Source organism: Gracilinanus agilis, chromosome 1 (genome assembly GCF_016433145.1).
Source record: "Gracilinanus agilis isolate LMUSP501 chromosome 1, AgileGrace, whole genome shotgun sequence".
In the NCBI taxonomy this organism is placed as follows: domain Eukaryota; kingdom Metazoa; phylum Chordata; class Mammalia; order Didelphimorphia; family Didelphidae; genus Gracilinanus; species Gracilinanus agilis.
The window spans coordinates 612,437,762-612,461,179 of NC_058130.1; the positions used below are offsets into that span (position 1 = coordinate 612,437,762).

General features: G+C 36.5%; 1 protein-coding gene across 3 annotated transcripts in view; it reads right to left on the reverse strand.

Moving 5' to 3' along the window:
* Positions 1-10,861: 10,861 nt before the first annotated feature.
* RIOK1 (RIO kinase 1) overlaps positions 10,862-23,418 on the reverse strand; it is a 46,997-nt gene continuing 34,440 nt past the window's right edge. For all 3 annotated transcript variants that reach the window (XM_044667880.1, XM_044667869.1, XM_044667891.1), the window contains 7 exons: positions 17,593-17,696; positions 17,347-17,453; positions 16,708-16,773; positions 16,008-16,127; positions 14,062-14,115; positions 12,033-12,176; positions 10,862-11,242 (listed from right to left, as the gene is read on the reverse strand). In XM_044667880.1, the coding sequence (XP_044523815.1) occupies positions 11,132-11,242; positions 12,033-12,176; positions 14,062-14,115; positions 16,008-16,127; positions 16,708-16,773; positions 17,347-17,453; positions 17,593-17,696 (706 nt within the window). In that variant the 3' untranslated portion in view covers positions 10,862-11,131. The remainder of the gene's footprint in view (positions 11,243-12,032; positions 12,177-14,061; positions 14,116-16,007; positions 16,128-16,707; positions 16,774-17,346; positions 17,454-17,592; positions 17,697-23,418) is intronic.

The window sequence follows — 23,418 nt, forward strand, 5'->3', positions numbered from 1 at the left end:
AAGAGAAAAACTCTCTTAGAGGGATTTTCTGAGACTGGTCTCAGAGTATTCAAACACTCCAAAGGGCCTATAACTTTATCTTTAGCTGTTTCCTCCAACAGAGTATATACCATCAATAATCCAAACATGGCTTCCCTTCCTGCATGGTCCTTGTCCATATCCTCCTATAAATCACTGAATAAATAGTGTATTTTTAAAATAATTTTGTATATATATGCATATATACACAATATATAATTGTATAATTTTTTAATAGAATTTATCTTCTTCCCCGGGCAGCTACGTAGTACAGTGGACAGAGTGCCAGGCCTGGAGTCAAGAAGTCTCATATTCCTGAATTCAAATCTGCCCTCAGAAACTTCCTAGCATTGTAACCCTGTTTGCCTCAGTTTCTGCCTCTGTAAAATGAACTGGAAAAGGAAATGACAAACTACTCTGGGATCTTTGTCAAGAAAGAAAAAAAACAACAAATGAGGTCATAAAGACTCAGGCACAACTTAACAACAATCTTCTTCCCAACCCTTTTGGTCAAGAACCCTACCTGAAGGGGCAATTAGGTGGCTCAATGGATAAATAGCCATGCCTATTGATGAGAAGTTCTGTTTTCAAATCTGACCTCAGATTCTTCCTGGCTGTGGAATCCTGGGCCGGTCACTAAACTCCAATTGTCTAGCCTTTACCACTCTTCTACCTTGGAACTAATATTTAATATTAATTCTAAGATAGAAGGTAAGGGCTAAAAAATAATCCCTATATGAAATCATGTAACAGGTAGAAGGAATTCCAAGTTCATTACCATTATATAAAGCAGTCTCAGATTAGTATAATTATTAGCTTCATAATTTAAATGAGATATTAGAAAACCCATGAAAATGACTAAAAGCTTAAAAAAAAAAAACAAGGCCCAAGGCAAACTGCTAGCTAAATTTGTTTTAGTCAGGAAAAAAGACAGATGAATAGACTAAATCTTCCATTTAGAAAAATGATCATAGGGAAGACTAATTAAAGAAACATCTATTAAGCACCAGGTACTATGCTAAGCAATGGAAATACAGAGAAAGAGTGAAATTATTTCTATTCTGAAGGAGCTTAAGGTCATAAGATAAGAGACCTAAAACCCATCAAACTAACTCCTTTAATCTATATATAAGGAAACTGAGGCCCAAGGAGATTAAAGAAAATGCAAAAATTTTGGATATAAGTGGATAAATCAATAGAGAAAACATTAACAGCAGAATGAAATATGGCTTCTAGTGGTATTAAACTGAGTTGAGGCATCAAAAGAATAAATATTGCAAAATAAAAGGAATCCATCTAACACCTGACAAGACAGAAATCCCTGTGGAATCTGAGAACTACAATGTGCTGTTCCTGAGTGGTTTAAAATAGAAACAAGAATCACAAGAGCAGAATTTATAGCCTGCAAGCAAAGAAAACAAGGAGACTAGACAAATTAGGATATTGCAAGTCTCACCAAAGAAACAAGAACAATGAATGCAAATAGACATGAAGGACGAAATAGAAGCAGAGAAGAAAAAAAATCCTAGATATACCCTATATAGTCTTAAAACTTGATAGTAACAGATCACATTATCATTCATACTTCCTTTTAAGACAGGTAGATTATGAAACCTCAAAGAACATTGCCCTCTACAGGACTAAAAATTACTGCAAGGTCAGAAAACCTCTCCATGGGACAAAATTAAACAACGGGTACTAAGGAAAAATTGGTCCTTTTTCATTATTGTGTAAAGGGAACCTCTTCCTCCCAGGGTGAACTTTCTGCTCTTCTGAGCCAGCCCATTAGCATTCTGGGTCCAGGTCAGAGAGACTTTGATTGGTTCCTGAGATGTGATAGACCAGGCTGGCACAGGGAAAGGAAGTGATGTGGGAAAAGATGACTGTAATAATGAAGGTGTAGAGGAGATCGGTTCTTCTCTTGGAGGTCTTTGGCTAGCCATCTTTCTGTGAATCACCATTGGTATTTATATTAAAATTAAATTGTTAAAAGCTATTATCATCCTCATGATTTAAGGGTTAATTATTTTATAAACAGTGACCACAATGATATATTTTTTAAAATTCTTTTATTTGTCAAACCCATTTTTTAATATTACATTATAGAAGTCTTTTCTGCTTCTTTCTAAGTGAGTCTAGGACTTCTTAAAAATTATTGCTTCAAATTCATTAGTTGAGGTAAAAATATTCCTCCTAGGAAAGCTGATGTCAAGAGGATAACCCAGAAGCTGAAGAGGTTTCTTTTAAATCATCCCATCAGCAGCTTCCCTAATATTCAAACGACTCAAGGAGCAATGTAAAATAAGGAAAACAGAAAATTCACAGGAATCAGTACCATTGTTCAGTGCTGGTGGCTTCCAGATTGAAGTGTCTGGTTACTCAACTTTTAGTTGTCTATAGATGTTAAGTGAACATCTAAACGAGACTTAAATATTCCCTCTTGTATTGGAATGGATATTAAGATAAGACCAAAAAAAAAAACCAAAACACAAAAACAAACCAACAGCCAGCATGGAGACATTGTCGGGACAGGTGTGCATTCAGCAAGGAAATCCTACCAGCTTTTTGAAATAGTTTATATTCTCGATGCTCTCTGAAAATTGTCACTATCTCAATGCTTATTCAACACACTTGGGAATTTCATAGGAAAAGTAGTGTAGAGGATGTTATCAAAGAGAGCTGGGACCAGAAAAATATGAGCTAATTGTGAAGGAAAAGTGAAGAACTCATGGAGAGATTGTTGGCTCCACTGGTATCCATGCAAAGCTAAGAGAACCAAAGGATAGTGCCCTCTCCCAGAACACTGGTGGGGACTTCCACAACATAAACCAGGCATGGATGAGCTATGATGTACAAACATGGTGGGAGTACCCAACATCAATTCAATCAAAATCCAAAGTATCAACTTTTATAAAATATTGCTGTTTGTGAACAGATACTGCTGCCTCAAAAGTCCTCTGGTATTTTCAACTAAATGATGTTTGGCTTTGGATGTATAATACATGGCCTTTTGTTAAGCACTGTGGTCCAAATACTTTTAAAAAGTCCTGCAGTAGTTGGAGAGCATATGTGAGCTCTTTCCCATGTTTCAAGGTAAAGACAATGGAATTTTCCCCATTATGTGTTTGTCTCTGTCATTTTGTCTTTGTGACCCCATTTAGGGTTTTCTTGGCAGAGATACTGGAGTGGTTTGCCATTTCCTTCTCTAGCTATGTGCCATTATTTGTTTTTAAATGGTCCAGTTATTTGGAAAGAAGCCTGTGTTTAATGAAGCCAGTATCTCACATCTGATATTGTCCTAAATGCTGAGAGTAGATAGATAGATAGATAGATAGATAGATAGATAGATAGATAGATAGATAGATAGATAGATATAGATAGATAGATACATAGATAGATAGACAGATAGATAGATAGATAGATAGATAGATAGATAGATAGACAGACAGACAGATAGATAGATACATAGATACATAGATAGATACATAGATAGATAGATAGACAGACAGACAGATAGATAGATACATAGATACATAGATAGATACATAGATAGATAGATACATAGATAGATAGATAGACAGATACCTCCCTGTTCTGTATCTCACATCTGATATTGTCCTAAATGCTGAGAGTACATAGATAGATAGATGATAGATAATAGATAGAAAGATAGATAGATAGATAGATAGATAGATAGATAGATAGATAGATAGATAGATAGATAGATAGATGATAGATAGATAGATAGATAGATAGATAGATAGATAGATAGATAGATAGATAGACAGACAGATACCTCCCTGTTCTGAAAGAGCTCATAGTATAATGGAGGAAACAACATGCATATAGATGAAGACAACATAAATCGGGGATAGTCTCAGAGGGAAGACCAACAAGAATAAGTGGAAAGGTTTCTTGCAGAAGGTGGGACTTTAGATGAGACATGAAGGAAAACAGGAAAACTAGAAGGTGGAGGTGGGAATTCCAGAAATGGAGTGACACTGTTGATGCCATGCCTTCCTATTCTTACCAGGTCTGAAAATGCCAAAGTAGACTTTGCTGTCTTTTCTACATCTTGTATTATTGGAATCTGTTCTCCAGTTAGTTGCTCCCATTTATAAGGGCTTGCAAGGATTCAATTCTCATTTTGTCTTAAATAGAAATTGGTGCCAATTCTAACCAGTTTTCATATCTCTTTATTTTCCCCTTTTTTGTCCTCTCTCTTCCCCTCTTCTGTCTTCATATCTTTTAGGAAGAAAGAATTTACAACTGAAAGAACCCTCCATTTTACAGGTCAGGAAATGGAAACCCAAAGTGGTAAAATGGCCACAGAACTTCTAAGAAAAAATTCCAGATATGAACCCAGGTTCTCTGATTCCAAATCCACTGAGTTTCCACCTTATCACAATGGCTTCATTTAGTGGTACTTAACATTTAGTCACATGAGTAAAATGCAGGAAAATAGCTGCTGACCCCCACATGAGGGGTCCTGACCACTTTAGAACATTTTGCTCACCTCAATTTTCTTGGTAGTCTTTCTGACACAAATCTGAATTCAAGAAGACTTTCTAAATTTAGAAGCATCATAGGTATCGTTTTAAAATTCAGAATGGATGCTAAGGAGTCTGGTTGTGCAATTATAGGCTTGTCAAAGCTTGTTTTTCCATTCTTTAAGCAAAACAACTCTGTAGAGCTATGTAGTACAATTGGTCTTACTGTTGTCTGAGAAGCTGGTTCCTTAGACCTCAAGGATAGATTGCTCTAGACTTTTCAAATAGTCATTTTCACCTTAATCAACACTCATAACCCCTGTTGTTGTTCAGTCATTTTAGTCATGTATGACTCTTTGTGATCTAACTTGTGACCCCAAACCAATTTTCTTGGTAGAGATATTGGGAATGGCATGCCATTCCCTTATCCAGTTCATTTTGTAGATGGGGAAACTGATTTCCATGTACCTGTACCTCCCAACCAAAGGCTTGATTCCTTGTGCTAATGGGAGTCTGAGTTAAGACTGGTCAATAAGTAGGTGCCCAGTACCAGGTTATATGGAGGACATTTGAAAAGGAAAGCATTCTTTCCCCACAAGGAGTTTATAGTTCAACTAAAAACATGAGAGACCAATAAGAAATATTAAATATAAGCAATGATATTGATAAAACGCTAAATTCTAAAGTGCATTTGAACACAAAAACATATAACCAGTTAATTTTGTGCAGTATGGATAGGAAATATAAAGAGTTAGAAAAAAGATCAAAGTGGACAGAAATTGTCCACTTTAATGATGGTCTTTCATATGGATTTAATATAAATCACCACCGTAGGTAATTCAAATAGTCTGGCAAAACACTTGTGGGGCGCTGTTCCAATCTAAACTGTACTAAATAACCTTTAATGTCTCTTTATTCCCCAATTAATAAATGGTCAAAAAATTATGAAGACAGATGAAGAAACCAAAGCTATCTCTAGACATTTAAAAAAAACCCCACTCTAAATAAGTATTAGAGAAATGCAAATTAAAACAACTCTGATCACTTCTTAGATGTGTGACCCTGGGCAAGTCACTTAACCTAGCCCTTGTTGCTCTTTTTGCCTTGGAACCAATACTTAACATTGATTTCTAAGGCAGAAGGACTCATGATGAAAAATGCTTGTTATCTACCTCCATAGAAAGAACTGATGGAGTCAATGCAGAACAAAGCAGACCATTTTTTTACTTAATTTTCTCCATGGGTTTTGTTTTTTGTGTTTTCTTCAACATGATGAATATGAGATAGCCAATATCAAATTGCTGTTCCCTCAGGGAGGAGGAAGAGAGAGAATTTGGAACTTAAAATGTTAGAAAACAAATGCCAAAAATCATTTATACACTTACCCTGGAAAATATAAAAACACTGAATAGTTTTTCTTTAAAAAAATGACCTTTCTGCATATAATTTTTCACTTGTTTATTTGGGTGCATGTTATGGGGGTTTGGTTTTATAAGATTAGTCACTTACAAAAATGAAAAATATGCTTTGCATGATAATACATGTATAACCCAGATTGAATTACCTGCCAGCTCTGGGAGCAGGGAGGGAAGGAGGGAAGGAGACAGTTTGGATCATGTAACTTTGGAAAACTTTAGTGGAAATTTATTACATGTAATTGTTTTAAAAAATTAATTAATTAAAAAATGTTTCAAATGACCTTTCTAACTCTAGGGTCCTGATTGAAAGAGGGGAAAAAAAGCAAAAGAAGGGATTAGAAAAAGGAATATTTGTCTAACAAAAAGGCAGGGTACATGTTAGCTGGTGGACTCTAAATTTGGAAAGGTAGTGTGGAGGCAGAGAGGAAAGGGAAAAGAGAGACGGGAGCTGTGGGCAGGTAGAGAACTGAATGGGGTGGTTATCAATTGGGGAATTTTCAATATTATTGTATCATTACGAAATGCAAGAAAGATTATTTCAGAGAATCCTGCACAGTATTGAATAGTACAGAATAAAGTAAGCTGAAAAACATTTATGCAAGGACATTAAAAAAAACTTTGAAAAATGTGAAAGCTCTCACTCTAATAACCAACTATTCTCCAGAGGACCTAGGATGGAACATTACCCATCTCCTAACAGAGAAAGTTACATATTTCTGGACATGGCGGAGAGGTAACAATTAGTAATGCAAAAAGAGGGTCATCAAAATATTTTTTTCTACATACACAGAAATGTACAAAAGGAAGCACAGAGAAGCGGGACAATTTTGAAAATAAAATGTATTATTTGTGATATACTTTGTTTTTTAAAAAAGCAAGTTGTAGAGTTCCAGGGTCAGAGCCAAGATGGTGGAGTAGAGAAAATCCTTAGTTGTGCTCTCCCAACATTTCCCTCTAAACAACTTTAAAATAATGTCTCAGATCAAATTCTCTAGTGTAGAAACAAGAAAAGGTAAGATTGAGAGATTCTTCCAACCTAAGAGAATTTAGGAGGTCGGAGAGACCTGTTACATGGGGGTGGACTTGCGGGGTGGAGGCTGACTCAAAGCCCACATGGATAAAAACACCTGTGACAGGACTAGTTTGTGACAGAAGCAGCAGTTTCAGGAGTTCTCAAGCAAAAAATGGTAAGGAAACCTGGCAACTGGTCAGAAAGAGATTACAGGGTACTCTGGTGCTAGCGACAATACATGTAGGATCAGAGGCTATTTGGCAACTCCTCTGCTGAAATCGATTTCTAAGTCATAATTCAGGAGGGAACAGAGTACTTTTAATCAAGAGGGAATGGAAGCCTTGAAGGGCAGTATCACTTCCAGCCCCACAGAACAGTTTGTTTCTGGTCCCAAGGAAGGAGGGACCCTGAGAAGCAGTACTAATTGCAATTCCAAGGGATCCTGTGGAAGGACCAGAGTGTAGACCAGGAGAGTAGTTACCACATTCTCCAACTACACCACCTTGTAAGCACCAAAAACTTACAAACCCCTAGAACTAATTCTGAAAATAGAGGTGCTAAAAAAAAAAAAGCTTGAGACAGTATCCCAATCCCCTATGCCAAACACAGCACAATACCAACATAAAGTTCAAAATCAATAGGGTAGAAAAATGAGAAAACAAAAAAGAACCTGACCATAAAAATCTATTAGAGCATCACAGACTATGAAGTCAAAACAACTACTAGTAAGACCTCAAAGAACAGAGTAAATTTGACACAAGCCCAACAAGAATAAATGGAAGAGGGGGCAGCTGGGTAGCTCAGTGGAGTGAGAGTCAGGCCTAGAGACAGGAGGTCCTAGGTTCAAATCCGGCCTCAGCCACTTCCAGCTGTGTGACCCTGGGCAAGTCACTTGACCCCCATTGCCCACCCTTACCACTCTTCCACCTATGAGAAAATACACAGAAGTACAAGGGTTTAAAAAAAACAAACAAACAAAAAAGAATAAATGGAAGAGCTAAAAATTTATTTTAAAAATCAAATAAGCGGGGGCAGCTGGGTAGCTCAGTGGATTGAGAGCCAGGCCTAGAGACGGGAGGTCCTGGGTTCAAATCCGGCCTCAGACACTTCCCAGCTGTGTGACCCTGGGCAAGTCACTTGACCCCCATTGCCTACCCTTACCACTCTTCCACCTATAAGTCAATTCACAGAAGTTAAGGGTTTAAAATAAAAAAAAAAATCAAATAAGGTAGTAGAGGGAAAAATTAGATAAAGAAATGAAAGTAGAGGAAGAAAATTAGATAAAGTCAATTAACGAGTTGGTCAGGTTCAAAAACTACTAAAGAAAATAATACCTTAAAAAACAGATATGACTAAATGTGGAAAAAGGTACACTGAAGAAAATAATTCCTTAAAAAATCAAAATTTGGCAACTGGAAGCTAATGATATCAAAAAATTACAAAACAAAGTCAAAAGGGTCAAGGGAGAGGAAGAATGGAGAAAATTGTCTTACATTAAAAAAAGGCATGCAAAGAAGAGCTTTTACAGTGGAGAGGAAAATAGCTGCGAGGTAGGCAGGCAACAATTGAACCTCACTCATGTTAATTTGGCTCAGAGGGGTTAAATATATATACATATTTAATTGGTAATAGAAATCTATCTTACCCAACAGGAGGAGGTAATAGAGAGAACAGGGAAAAAAAAGTTAGTAGTCAAAAACATAAAAGGCAGAATAAAAAGAAAGATAGGATAAACAGAAGAAAATAAAATAGGAGGGAAAAGCACAACTGGTATTCATAACTGTGAATGTGAATAGTTTGAATTCACAATTAAAAACAATATGGACAGCACGATGGATTAGAAACTAGAATCTAACTATGTTTTTATTACCTTTATCTTCTGTCTTAGAATCAATTCTAAGACAGAAAAGTGGCAAGGGCCAGGCAACTGGAGTTAAGTGACTTGCCCAGGGTCACACAGTTAGGAAGTGTTCGAGTCAGATTGAACCTAGGTCCTCCGAACTCCAGGCCTGGCACTCGAAGAGAAGGGCAGGCAGGGCACACTACTCTCCTGGCATATGCTCTCCTTTTTCAGGTAGGATGATTTGCCTGCCCTGTAGGTGGCAATTGGTAGGGAAGAGATCTTCCTGCCTCAAGCCCCTTCTATCCTTCAACCAGTTATCAAAGTGATTTTTCCTAAAGTGTAGGGGTATATCATTCCCCTACTCATACTCTACTGGCTCCCAATTAAAGATAAAATGCAAAATCCTGTTTGGCATATAAAGCCCTTCACCATCCTGGCCCCTATCTACCTTTCCAGCCTCAGTTACTCCCCCCCTTCCACCATACGATAGTCTAGTCACATTGCATTCTTAGTATTTCTCATACATAAAATTTACTATCTCAATGCCTACCCACTTCCTACCTTTCTAGTCTTCTTACATCTTACTCCCCAAAATGTACTCTTCCATCCAGGGACACTGGAATAAGATACTTCATCTCTTGCCTACAGGAATTTTCTCTGGTTGTCCTCATGCCTGGAACATTCTCCCATCTCTGCTGATTACTGACCTTCCTGCCCTCCTTTAAGTCACAATTAAAATTGAACCTCCTACAGAAGCCTTCCCCAATCCCTCTTAATTCCAGTGCCTTCCTTCTGTTAATCATTTCCTGTTCATCCTGTGCGCAGTTTGTTTTGTATAATTGTGTTGTCTCTTTCATGTAAGTTCCTTGAAGTGAAGGAATACATTTTGTCTTTTTGCATCCTTAGCGCTCAGCATAGTGCACTGCACACAGATTCTTATGTTTATGGATCAAATGCCTAGAACATACTTTCTTCCTCTTCTCCATCCCTAAAAATTCCTAGTTTCCTTCAAGGCTCAGCTGATCCCCCTTGTAGCTAGTTAGTACCTTTCCACTCAAATTAGTTTATCTTTTGTGTGCGTGTGCATCTCATTACACACAATTTTTCTTTTGTCTATGTAACATCAGCATCCAACTACATATAATGTCTGGCACATAGGTATTTAATAAATGTTATTAATTGCTTTTAGTATTAAAGTCTAAAATTTAATATAAGACCTAATGGGAAAAATGTATCCAAAAGGCAGGAAGGAGAATCAGTCCACAGTGTGAGTACAAAAGTATCTCACATTAGAAAAGCAAAAATGAACCCAGAAAATCCACAAGTCCAGTAATTAGTTTGTGAATAGAGTAAAAAATTCCCTGAAGGGCAGTCTAAAACAGATTAACTTTTGGTAGTGTACTAACAACTCTCAAATATTGATATTTTCAATTCCACTGTAACCCCTGCAAACATTCTTGAGCTCTATAAACCATTAATAGTTGATTTAATATTATTTCCCAAAGTAGTTAAGTTCTGTACTTTTCCCAGTGAGTAATATGCTAGATACAACAGGAAAGGCATTCTCTCCAGTTCCACCCTGCCCTCCCCCCATCCCAAATTGTCATTAAGAAACCTAAGTTCACCAAAAACAGGGCAAAGGAAAAGTAGACATCTAGACTCATTAGGGAATTCTTCTTGGCATGCTAAAAAGCATCCCAGTGAACTGGTTAGCATGGTCCTATGCTGAAAAAGAATATTAAAGTGTACTGTTTTAGAGACTTGATTCTCTGATATCTTTATTGATAGTAATTCCTGATAAGGGAACTCCTTTCCCCAGAGCAGATTGGCAGAAGTTCTACAACTATAGTTTTCGGGAGTTGTCAGATGTAATAAAAGGTTAAGTGACTTGTCCAGCATCACAGAATCAGGCAATATGTCATATTCAGCACTTGAAACCAGATTTTCCAAACCCTTGAAGCTAGTCTTCTAAAATACTGCTGCTCCTTAATCCAATTCTCAATTTTAGAAATCTTGATTGCTCTTCTAAAACTTGATTTTCAAAGAAAAATCATAAAAATTTTAAAATGTACAATTCTTTATTAAAATATCAGCTTGAATAATATTTTTATCAACTCCAAAGTTGACAAGAGAGACCAGGGCTGGACAATAGAGCTAAATACTTTTGACATAATTATACAAAATCCCCAGAATAATGAGTCTTCAAAGAAACTGCCAACCTTCTGACTTGGTTCAATATGTTATATAATTAACAGTTTATCTTCCAGCTCCATCCTGCATAGTCAAATCAGAATTTGGCAAGAAGCAGAGCTGATGAAGGTCCATAGCTGTGGGTAACAAAGTACAGCTACTATCTGCCTTTCTTCATCTTGGCAACCTTCTCTTTACGTTTCTTCACATGCTTGGGAATTTTGTTTTTTCTCTTTTCTCTTTGGGCCTCCTTGACTATCTTCTTTCTTTCCTGTAAAAGCCATTTAAAATTGGTTATGGTTTTTCTAATAAAAATTATGTGTTAAGGACTTATAATCATATCCCTCCAAGTTGTACCTCCTCACACAAACTCATTCGTTTCTGGTCAAGGTGGCAGTAATATTTATCATCACTAAATTGAGCATCTCCCACAAGCGCATCATATATTTTACTACAATGGCTATGAGCTCCCTTTAAGCAATGTGCTAACAGAAGGGAAATCAATAAAAAATGCTGACATCTAAAGCAAACCCCATAAAACAAGCATACGATTTACTTGTCAAGAGTTTCAATCAATTCAACAAATATGTATTAAAGCACATCATGATGCTCAGAACTCTCTGCTAGGTGTTGGGAGAGACAGAAAGTTAACACACATAGTTACTCATTGAGAGCTTAGTCTAGTAAAGGGATAACGCACAAACATATAATTGTGATGCACAATATTCCATGAGCAGTAAAATGAAAGTGCCATGTAATATCTGGGAGGGAAAAAAAGTTTTCACAAACTTGTCTCAAAACCTGAATGACAAGTCATGTCACATAGTCCATCAAGGCAGGGCAAATACCGTTATGTTTTACATATGGGGGAACTGAAGTGCAGGGAAATGACAAGGCTTGCCCACAACCTTACAGATGCTAGATATTAGGGCCCAGGTTTGAATGAGGTTTTTGACTCCAAGTCTAGGGCTTCTTCATTTATGCTAGATGGCCTTGACCTGAACAAGTTGCTCAAATCATCAAGCTGCAAACTTGTAAAGAGAAGTCACAATTTTTCTGACCTTTTTGTTCATTTCAGAGTCAATAGAATGTGTCCTGGCATGGGGCTGATCTCCATGCTCTTCAGAGTCAGGCTCCTCAGAATCACTAGAATTCTCTGAATCAGAATCCACTTCCTCACTTTGCTTTTCCAGGAGTGCTGGGACCTTGATAGTATCATAGAATCAAGTTATTATAAGCCAAATTATCCATGTTCATATCAGAGATGTGCTGGTGTCAAAGAACTCCAGAATTTAAAACAAACAAATCTATAAATGTACTTTGAAACTTTGTCCTCTTTTACTTTTGTTTCAATTCTGAAAACATGAGATCTGGGATGAAACTTAGAAGAAACCAATTAGGTTAAGGATAAATGCAAGGGGCAGAGAGACTCCCTTTTATGTCACATGTGATAAAGGTAAGACGACAAGCCATCAAAAGATGCCAGAAAACACTCTCCACTCTGCCACCATCATCTCTCTCTCTGGAAAGCTGCCACTATTTTTTAAAGAAAAATCAATGAAGTGGTCCTTCTTTTTTATAGCAATAACTACAAACTAATACCAGAAACAAAACTCTAGATATTTATAAACATTAGCATTAGAAAACACAATCAGTAGTCACTAAGACATTCTTGGAAAGTAACCGTCCTTTAGTGAGGGATGCAAATGTAGTCATGCTTTCAGAAATATAGAAGGACAAAGAAACAACTCTCAAAGACTATAACTTTGAGAAAGGTGAAGGCATCTTCAAACAGCAGGCCTTAATAGTTGGAAAATTTATATTTCTTATGCAAACAATTCTATAGGTATATAGGGTAGACAAAAAGAAAGCGATGTCAAAATCAAAACATTTAACTGAATGCATTACATTGTCATTATTTCCTTTTGTTTTTTTAATGCATAAAAGAAAAAGCTATAGGAGAATTTTCTTCCATGAAAGAACTGATCTACAAAATAACTCTGAAGTTTCTCCCATTATAGCAACAAAGCCCAACATGCTTTGGAATGCAAAGCCCTTCTTGCCTAAAGAGCCAGTTCTTTATGGGTCTCAGAATGCAGCAGTCTGTAGTCTCTCATTCACCTTTTCCCACACTGAAGCTTAAAAGGAAAAACAACACCACCCTGCTAGATTTCCAGGAAGGAAATCCTGCAATGTCCACATTAAGCCTGTATAATTAAGAAGATAAAAGGACATCTGGACTGCCTTTACAATGGGCTGAAATACACAAATTAGAATCACTTTAACCCAACCCTCCTAAAGAGCCAAGTGGAACTAAGGGCTCTGTTTTCCATGGGAAGGATAAGAAACTCTCCTGCAGGAATCCAGAACTACCCATGGCCAATGAGCTCATCCCTCCAGGCAAGCTCATACCCGTCCATGCCAGCATGTATGTCCTGGTTTGAGTCTAATGATCTTTTACTTTGAGAAACCTTAAAATCTGCAATGAAGCTAAGAAAGATAACAAGATAACACTTAAGAAAGAAGGATTTTTTCCACCAATGTGGGGTTCCCTCTACTGATGTAGACCTCCAACCACTCCAAACTTTAACAGGTCTTGGTGAATTGCCAGGACTAAAAAATTCACCAGCCTTTTCCATTTGATTAGGCTTTCTACAGTCTATCATCCAATGGTATACCTTTGAGAACCAAAGGTCCACCTCACCCCAACCACTGCTTACCATGATAAGGCATCAAAAGATAATGTAGAAAAACAAACTGATCTAAAAGATTAACTACCACAACTAATTCCATTTCACAGAAAAGGAAACAGGCACAAAAAGGAAAAGTCTCACAAGATGATTCAGGGAGAGGGAAAAATACAAAATCAGAAACACTCATCATTCATTTCTAGAAGGAGTCTTAAAAAAAGAGGCACAGACATTTTTGGTTGCCTTATCTTGAAAGGCCTAGAGACTTAAGAGAGTATTTATATATTTTTTAAACTTCCCCTACAGTGGAGTTTAATCGACTAATTCTAATAACACACATATGTTTAATGTGTTATATTTTAAGATTTTCACAAATATAAATAGTAGCACATGTTCTTACCTTCTGAACCCCTGACAAGTCTTTTTTCAATCCTGTCACAGTCTGATAAAGAATCTGGCACAAGAAAAAAAAAAGCAATGGAAATTCAATTTGGAAATAACTAATCTAAATTAACAGAAGTATGAAAAAAAACAAAAACTGTTTACCTGCTCCCAAAACATTATCCAAACCAGTGGTGTCAAACTCAAAGAGAAATGAAGGCTACTATAGCCTACCTAAGGATCCATGTGGGCTACATATTGACCTAGAGAAGCATACATTATAACATTATATTTCCCAATTGAGGAGAAGGGGAGAGAAAGGAGAAAGTCTGGAACTCCAAATTTTAGAAAATGAACATTAAAAATTGTTCGTATATGTAAATGAGGGAAAAATACTGAGAAAAAAAAAACAGATAAATAAATGGTCCCCAATTACATTATAATCCATTTAGGGCAGTCTGATGCCTCTGCTCTAAACCATGGAAGTGAAAAATATATTTATCTGTCCCAATTAATAAACCTATCTTATTTCTTTCAAATTAACCACCAATATAAATTTATGGAGCATCTGTGAAAGGTATCACATGTTATACTAAGAAGGAGTACAAGATATGTTAAACAATTACTTGAATGTAAGCAGAAAACACACTTCTTAAATTCCCAGATAACATAAATCTGGGAGGAATAGCAAATGCACTGAACGCAAGAATCTAAATCTAAAAGAATCCCAACAATATGAAACAGCTGGCTTAAGCAGAGGTGAAATTTAGAAGTGATAAGTGTAAAGTTCTAAACTTAAATGAGAATACAAAAATTAAATAAGTACAGGATTCAAAAGTTACAACTAAAAAAGCATTTCACTTAGTAGACAGCAGGCCTCATATGAATTAGCAGTAATGGGACAGCCAAAAAATAACAGCAATATCCTCAGCAAGGAAGATGGATTTAGCATCCCTCCATATTCTTTCCTGGCCAGACAATATCTAAAGCACTGTGCCCAGTTCTGGTATCACATTTAAAAAAAAAAAAAGAAAGAAAGAAAGCATCCAGGAAAAAGCAATCCCAATGGATATGGGATTTAAAATCCTACCTCAAAAAGAGTTAAAAACCTTGAGAAGGCTTAAGGGGAGAAAAAACAACAGTCTTCAAACACTTGAAAGGTAATGTGAATAAGAAATTAGATCTGTTCATCCCTGGAAGGCAAAACAAGACCAACTGGTAGAAGTGATAGGGAGGCAGCTTCTGGTTCAACATAAAGAAAAATTTCTTAACAATTAGGATTATCTGAATATGGTGCCTAGGGAGTAACAAAAGACTTCAAGAAGTTTGATGACTACTTGTCAGGGATGTTGTGAAAGGAATAAATGATTCAGAGAGAAGGTGGCCTGAGTGAACTGAAGTCCCATTCTTCTATAATAATCTCTGTCCTTCAAGGAATTTACAATAGTTGAGTATACAAGACTAACATGCATGGAAAATATGATGAGCGAGATATATAAAAGCATATAATTAAATGTTAAATTATTGTTTAACCTTACTGTTCTTTCCTTAGTCCAGATTCATCTTAAATTAAAAGCAATGTGTCTTTTTTCTTTCTTCATCCAAAATATTCATCCAAAATATTGTTCTGAGCATATGGAAGGGGAAGACCCACAAAGTAATAAGAAGACAATGTAGTATTTTCCCTTATAAAATTTTTAAGTGGAAGAAGAAAAGCAAGCAAGAACAAATGGATTCATTATGAACCTCAGTAAAAGAGCACCACAGAAGGTTTCACTGTTATAAATTCCATAGAGGTCAGACCACTTTCTCTGTGTCTACTAAGGCACATGTCTTACTGTAATAGAGTCTATTACATAAATGTTAAGCTTGACTCCCAAATTAATGTTATAATGTAGTCCTAGAATTCTCAATTCCTGTCCTATGAGTTCTCATGGCCTCCTGCAGGAGAGCTGGCCTACTTACATTATCTTGCTGTACATTCAAAGCCATGTCTTCCTCCTTCATCTTCATCATTATATCCACATCTCTCTCATAATTTTTAACTTCATTCAAGGTTCTAGGAATATAAGCACGCTTAAATACCTAATGAGACATTAAAAGAGAAAACAAAACCATGAATGGTATTCACCATACAGTGACCTTAACTGTAAAACCTAAAACCCTTCCTCGTTAAGCTATACTATGTCAATGTTTCAGTCTGACATAGGTATATATCATTCTTTTCTTGAGAGTATCCTCACTATGTTTCTATAATGCTAAAAACTTACTAAAAGAAAAAAGTAGAGTTGTGGAATATTCTAACATCTATTATTCAAATATAAACAAAAATAAATTCTTCTAAATTCACAGTGGTAACTAGAACACCACCACCACCACCTGAATCACATACACCTGACAAACTGTTTATTGTTTGTCTTCTCCAAAGTCTGATTATGGCCTAATGTTGCTCCTGGGAATGGACCACTAGAAATGGACCATTCACATTTATACAGTACTTTAAATTCAAAAGAGACATTCCTTCTAAAATTTCAAAGTTCCAGGTTATGCCAAAATTCCAATCATAATTTTTATCTGCTATGCTTACATACCTCAAATAATGAAAATTATTTCAAATCTAATTCTTTTCTAAGGTCAATATGAGATTATAAATTAAAAAGCTTACTTCTTCATCCACGTGATCTTGATTGGACCTTTGTTCTTCTGTCCTCTGAGCTGCTATTTCCATGGCCTTTTGAAATATAAAGGAAAAATTACTTTGCTTTGTACTCTAACTTGTTAATTCCAATATCATTTCTTTCTTTGTTCTTTTTTCTTCTGAACCAGAGGCCAAACACTTAAAAACATTTTGGCCTTATGAGTCAAAGGATGTAGTGACCCCTAGTGGTGTTGGACATCTCTCCATCACAGAATGAGTATTACTGGTATTAATTCAGTGTACAAAGTAGCAAATGGCAACTTCTCTTCCAGCATCATCTGCCTAAATGATCAGTTAGCCAACCTGTCTCTACTACTCACTGGTTGTGCTACAAAATACCTTGGTTTCTCCATTTATGAGATTGGGTTTGACAATGCCTGGGAATGAAGTCTAGATGATGGAAATAACTAAATAGTTTCAAGGTTACTACTATACACATCTATTTATTACTATATTTGATTGCTCATTTTTGAGATTATTTGGGAATTTGTTTTGTTAAAAATGAAGAAACTAAATATGCATAGACCACTTTGGGCTATACAGTGAGTACTGGACAAATTACGACTGTTTTTGTTTTTAAACTTCCAGATATCTTCTGCAACTTGCCTTTAAGAGGTAATCATCCATGTTGTCTTTTGTGATAGAAGGATCTGTGATAAATTCAAAGAGCTCCCTCACAGTCATCACAGCAACACTATGTTTAAGAAAAAAATCTTTGGGAAGATAGGAAAAAAATTAGTGCCTATAAAGATACTTGAGTATCATCACTCATAACATTTTTTTCCTATACAGAGTGCCAAAGTTTCATGCCAATATCAAATAGAAAAACAAAACATTCCAATTTCTACTTACCATTTACATTGGCACAGTCTTTCCTCAGGAATTCCAAGGCATGTGGGTGATCATGCTCCACAGACTGAGACACATCAATGATGTATACATCTCCATTACAGTACCTGGAGGGCAAAGGTGAGAAGCAATAGCACTACGTTTCCAGCTGTTGTTTTCTGTCCACATCCTTCTTAATACTAAATTGCTGTTTAGTATGATAATTCCCGGATCTATAAATCTGGCCCTAATTTATCTCCTGAACTTCAGATCCACACTGTCAATTGCCTCCTTGGCATCTCTTTCTGGATGTATAATTAGAACTTTAAATATATATCCCAAACCAAACTGGTCTTCATTCCCAAACTTGGTCCTTCAAACTTTCCTTTATCTGAGAACATAAACATTAAGTTCATTCATGTTTGCAGCCGCCTTAAGAACAATCATCCCTCTTCTCCCTCACCTTCCATACGCTCTCAATTACTAAGAACTGACAATTCTATCTCCACAAGAGCTCTTACATCCACCCTTGTCCACAGTTTCTCCACTCTTTTCTGGACTATTGCAATAGTTCCAATTAATTGTAGTCTCTCCCTTCTATAGTCCATCTTCCCTACAACTGCCAGAATAGTTTCCCTATGGCATTGGTCACTCATATCACCATGTCACTCACTTTTCAAAAGCCTTTGACTGCTGCCTCTTGCCTCTGAGACAAAAACAAACAAAACCCACCACTTTACTTGACCCTGCTATCCCCACTCAAGCTATATCACCCCCCTACAGCTCTCCTCTCTCAGTCAAACTCTAAGGAAAAGTCATACTCACTACCTCTACTGCCTTTTCTCTCACAATCCCTTTTCAACCCTTTACAACTTGGTTTCTGACCTCATTCAACTGAAACTTTTCTTTCCAAAACTAACAATATCTTAATTGCCAACCTAGACAGTCTGCTCTGACTACATACTTCTTGACCTCACTTCAGATCACCTGATCTTGGCTACTCTTCTTTCTGGAGTTGCTATGACACTACTCTCATTCCTGTTTCTCCTTCTGTCTGATCTCATTTTATGTCTCTTCTACCAGTTCATCATCCATAAAGCACATTCCCTAATTGTGGGTATTCTCAAAGGCTTTGTCCTGGGGTCTTTTCTTTTCTCTAACTCCAATTTCTCTGGGAAACCTTATCAGCAACTATGGTTTAACTATCATCTGCAGAAGATTCCTACCCCTACATATGTTATCTTCAGTTAAAGTCTCTGGAGTTGCAGTCCTCCATTACAATGGCCTACTGGCCATTTCAAAGTGGAAATCCCAGATGTCTAAAAATACCACACATTAATCTTTCTCCTAAAACCTATTCCTCTGTCAAAGGCACCACTAATCTTCTCATTTCCCCAATTTATAGCCTTGCCGTTATCCTCAACTTCTCCATCAGGTAAAACACGTTGTAATTCCTATCTCAACAATGTCTATCAAACTAACCCCCTTCTTATTTCTCATGCCGTCACCACCTCGGGTCAGGACTTTCAACATCTCTTGTCTAGAGTACTGCAATAGGCCTCCTAAGTAGTCTCTGCCTCAAATATCTGCCCTCTCCAGTCCACCCTTCCCACCAGTGGTGCCAAACTCAAATGATCCCTCCTAGCAACATAGTGACTTAGAAAAGCACAAATTAACATTTATTTATGTTATACTGTGTTTTTATTTATTTTGGTTCACATTTCCCAATTACATTTTTTCAGACAGAGGAATGGGATTTTTTCCTGATGCCTGTAGCCAGCAAGTTTTGATATTTTTGTACCACACCACTGCCAAAGTGATTCTCCTTAATGTAAATCTAACCAGGTCACTTCCCTAACTCATCTCTAGGAGCCTACTTTTGCCTTTGCACTAAATATAAACTCAGTTTAGTTTTAAAAGGCCTCTGCCAGAGAGCTGGGCCTTCAGCCACGAATCAACTACCCAGCGAAACTAACCATATACTTTAAGGGGAAAGTATGGGCATTCAACAAAATTGAAGAATTCCAAGTTTTTGCACAAAAGAGACCGGGACTAAATGGAAAGTTTGACACTCAACCACAAATATCAAGAGAAAGATGAAAAGGTAAATAAGAAACGGAGGGAAAAGAAAGAAAACTCTTAGTCTTTTAAGCTTGACTCTTTAAGGGCATAAATAAGATCTAATTATCTGTATTACTAGGTGGAGAAATGCTATATATAATTCTCTGTAGTGAACTCTATACACTATTATAATATTCACTATTATAGCAACCAGAAGAATAATTCATAGGGAGAGGACAGGATACTAAATGGTCTAAGAAGACATGGGGGGGTGGGAAAGAGGGGAGGAATAGTAGGGGACACCAAGAAAAATCCGAGTAAATAAGAAAAATAAGATATTCTATTACACACAAAGAGGGCATGGGAAGGGGAGGGGATAAATAATACCATAAGAAGGAGAGGAAGAGAGCACAATCAAACCTTACTCTCAGTGTAATCAACCAGGAGAAGGAAGAGTAGCTTTATTATCCATCCGGATAAAAAACTCTATCTAACCCTACTGAGAAAGTCAGAAGGGATAAACCAAAGGGAGCAGGGGAGTGGGGAGGCCAAAAAAGGGAGGGGAGAAGAAGGGGGAGGGAATTCATTTGGTCTTTAAAAAACAAAAAGAGGGGAACAACAAGGGAGGGGGCAGAAAGGGAAGTCAATCAAGGGAGGGGATAAGGGATACCGGCTAAAAGCAAACCACTGGTGTAAAAGAAAATAGTATAATAAGAAGGAGTGGGTCTAGGGGAGGATACAAAAATGTCAGTGACTACACAACTAACAATTGTAATTCTCAATGTCAATGGGATGAACTCCCTCATAAAACGGAAGCAAATAGCAGAGTGGACCAGAAACCAAAATCCTACCATAGGTTGTCCACAAGAAACACATATGAGGCGGGTAGACACACACAAGTTCAAGGTTAAGGGTATGAGCAAAATCTTTTGGGCATCAAATGAGAAAAAGAAGGCAGGAATGGCTATCATGATCTCTGACAAAGCCAAAGTAAAAATAGATATGATTAAAAAAGACAGGGAAGGTCATTACATCCTGATTAAAGGCAGTATAAACAATGAGGAAATAACACTGCTCAATATATATGCACCAACTGGTATAGCATCCAAATTCATAAAGGAGAAACTGGCAGAGCTCAAGAAGGAAATAGATAGTATAACCATAATAGTGGGAGATCTAAATATTCCTCTTTCAGATCTAGATAAATCAAACCAAAAAATAAATAAGAAAGAGGTAAGAGAGATGAATGAAGTCCTAGAAAAATTAGATTTAATTGATATGTGGAGAAAAATAAATAGGGACAAAAAGGAATACACCTTCCTTTCAGCTGCACATGGTACATTTACAAAGATTGACCATGTAATAGAGCATAGAATCATGGCAAACAAATGCAAAAGAGCAGATATAATAAATGTAACCTTCTCAGATCATAATTCAATAAAAATAATAATCAGTAAGGGCACCTGGACAGGCAAATCAAAAACCAATGGGAAATTAAACAATATGATTCGCCAAAACCAAATTGTCAAAGAAGAAATCATAGAAACAATCAACAATTTCATTGAAGAGAATGACAATGATGAGACATCCTACCAAACTCTGTGGGATGCAGCCAAGGCAGTACTCAGGGGGAAATTTATATCCTTGAGTGCATATATTAACAAATTAAGGAGGGCAGAGATTAATGAATTGGGCATGCAACTCAAAAAATTAGAAAGTGAGCAAATAAAAAACCCCCAGATGAAAACTAAATTAGAAATACTAAAAATTAAGGGAGAAATTAGTAAAATCGAAAGTAAAAGAACTATTGAATTAATAAATAAGACTAGAAGCTGGTATTTTGAAAAAACAGATAAAATAGACAAAGTACTAGTCAATCTAATAAGAAAAAGGAAAGAAGAAAACCAAATTGACAGTATTAGAGATGAAAAGGGAGACCTCACCTATAATGAAGGGGAAATTAAGGCAATCATTAAGAACTATTTCGCCCAATTATGTGGCAACAAATATAACAATTTAGGAGATATGGATGAATATTTACAAAAATATAAATTGCCTAGATTAACAGCAGAAGAAATAGAATACCTAAATAATCCCATATCAGAAATAGAAATTGAACAAGCCATCAAAGAACTCCCTAAGAAAAAATCACCAGGACCTGATGGATTCACAAGTGAATTCTATCGGACATTCAAAGAGCAACTAATCCCAATACTATACAAATTATTTGATATGATAAGCAAAGAAGGAGTCCTACCAAATTCCTTTTATGACACAAATATGGTACTGATTCCAAAGCCAGGGAGATCAAAAACAGAGAAAGAAAACTATAGACCAATCTCCCTAATGAACATAGATGCAAAAATCTTAAATAGAATATTAGCAAAGAGACTCCAGCAAGTAATTAAGAAGGTCATCCACCATGATCAGGTGGGATTTATACCAGGAATGCAAGGATGGTTCAACATTAGGAAAACCATCCACATAATTGACCATATCAACAGTCTAACAAACAAAAATCACATGATTATCTCAATAGATGCTGAAAAAGCCTTTGACAAAATACAGCATCCATTCCCACTGAAAAGTATAGGAATAGAAGGACCCTTCCTAAAAATAATAAACAATATATACCTAAAACCATCAACAAGCATTATATGCAATGGGGATAAATTAGAAGCCTTCCCAATAAGATCAGGAGTGAAACAAGGATGCCCATTATCACCTCTATTATTAAACATAGTACTAGAAACACTAGCAATAGCAATTAGAGAAGAAAAAGAAATTGAAGGATCAAAATAGGCAATGAGGAGACTAAGCTATCACTCTTTGCAGATGATATGATGGTATACTTAAAAAATCCTAGAGAATCAACTAAGAGGCTGGTAGAAATAATCAACAACTTTAGCAAAGTGGCAGGATACAAAATAAATGCACATAAATCATCAGCATTTCTATACATTTCCAACACATTAGAACAGCAAGAGGTAGAAAGAGAAACACCATTTAAAATCACCCTAGACAATATAAAATACTTGGGAATCAATCTAACAAAACAAACACAGCTATTATACAAAAACAACTACAAAACACTTTCCAAACAAATAAAACTGGACCTCAACAATTGGAAAGCCATTAACTGTTCATGGGTAGGATGAGCTAACATAATAAAAATGAACATCCTACCCAAATTAATTTACCTATTTAGCGCCATACCTATCAAATTACCAAAAAACTTCTTTAGTGAATTAGGAAAAACTATAACAGGGGGCAGCTGGGTAGCTCAGTGGAGTGAGAGTCAGGCCTAGAGACAGGAGGTCCTAGGTTCAAACCCGGCCTCAGCCACTTCCCAGCTGTGTGACCCTGGGTAAGTCACTTGACCCCCATTGCCCACCCTTACCAATCTTCCACCTATGAGACAATACACCGAAGTACAAGGGTTTAAAAAAAAACAAAAAATCTATAACAAATTTCATTTGGAATAACAAAAGATCAAGAATATCAAAGAAAATAATGAAAAAAAATGTGAAGGAAGGGGGCCTAGCAGTACCAGATATCAAACTATACTATAAAGCAGCAGTCATTAAATCAATATGGTACTGGCTAAGAGATAGAAGGGAGGATCAGTGGAATAGACTCGGGGTTAATGATGTCAGCAAGACAGTGTATGATAAACCCAAAGAGCCCAACTTTTGGGACATGAATCCACTATTTGACAAAAACTGCTGGGAAATTTGGAAAACAATATGGGAGAGATTAGGTTTAGATCAACATCTCACACCCTACACC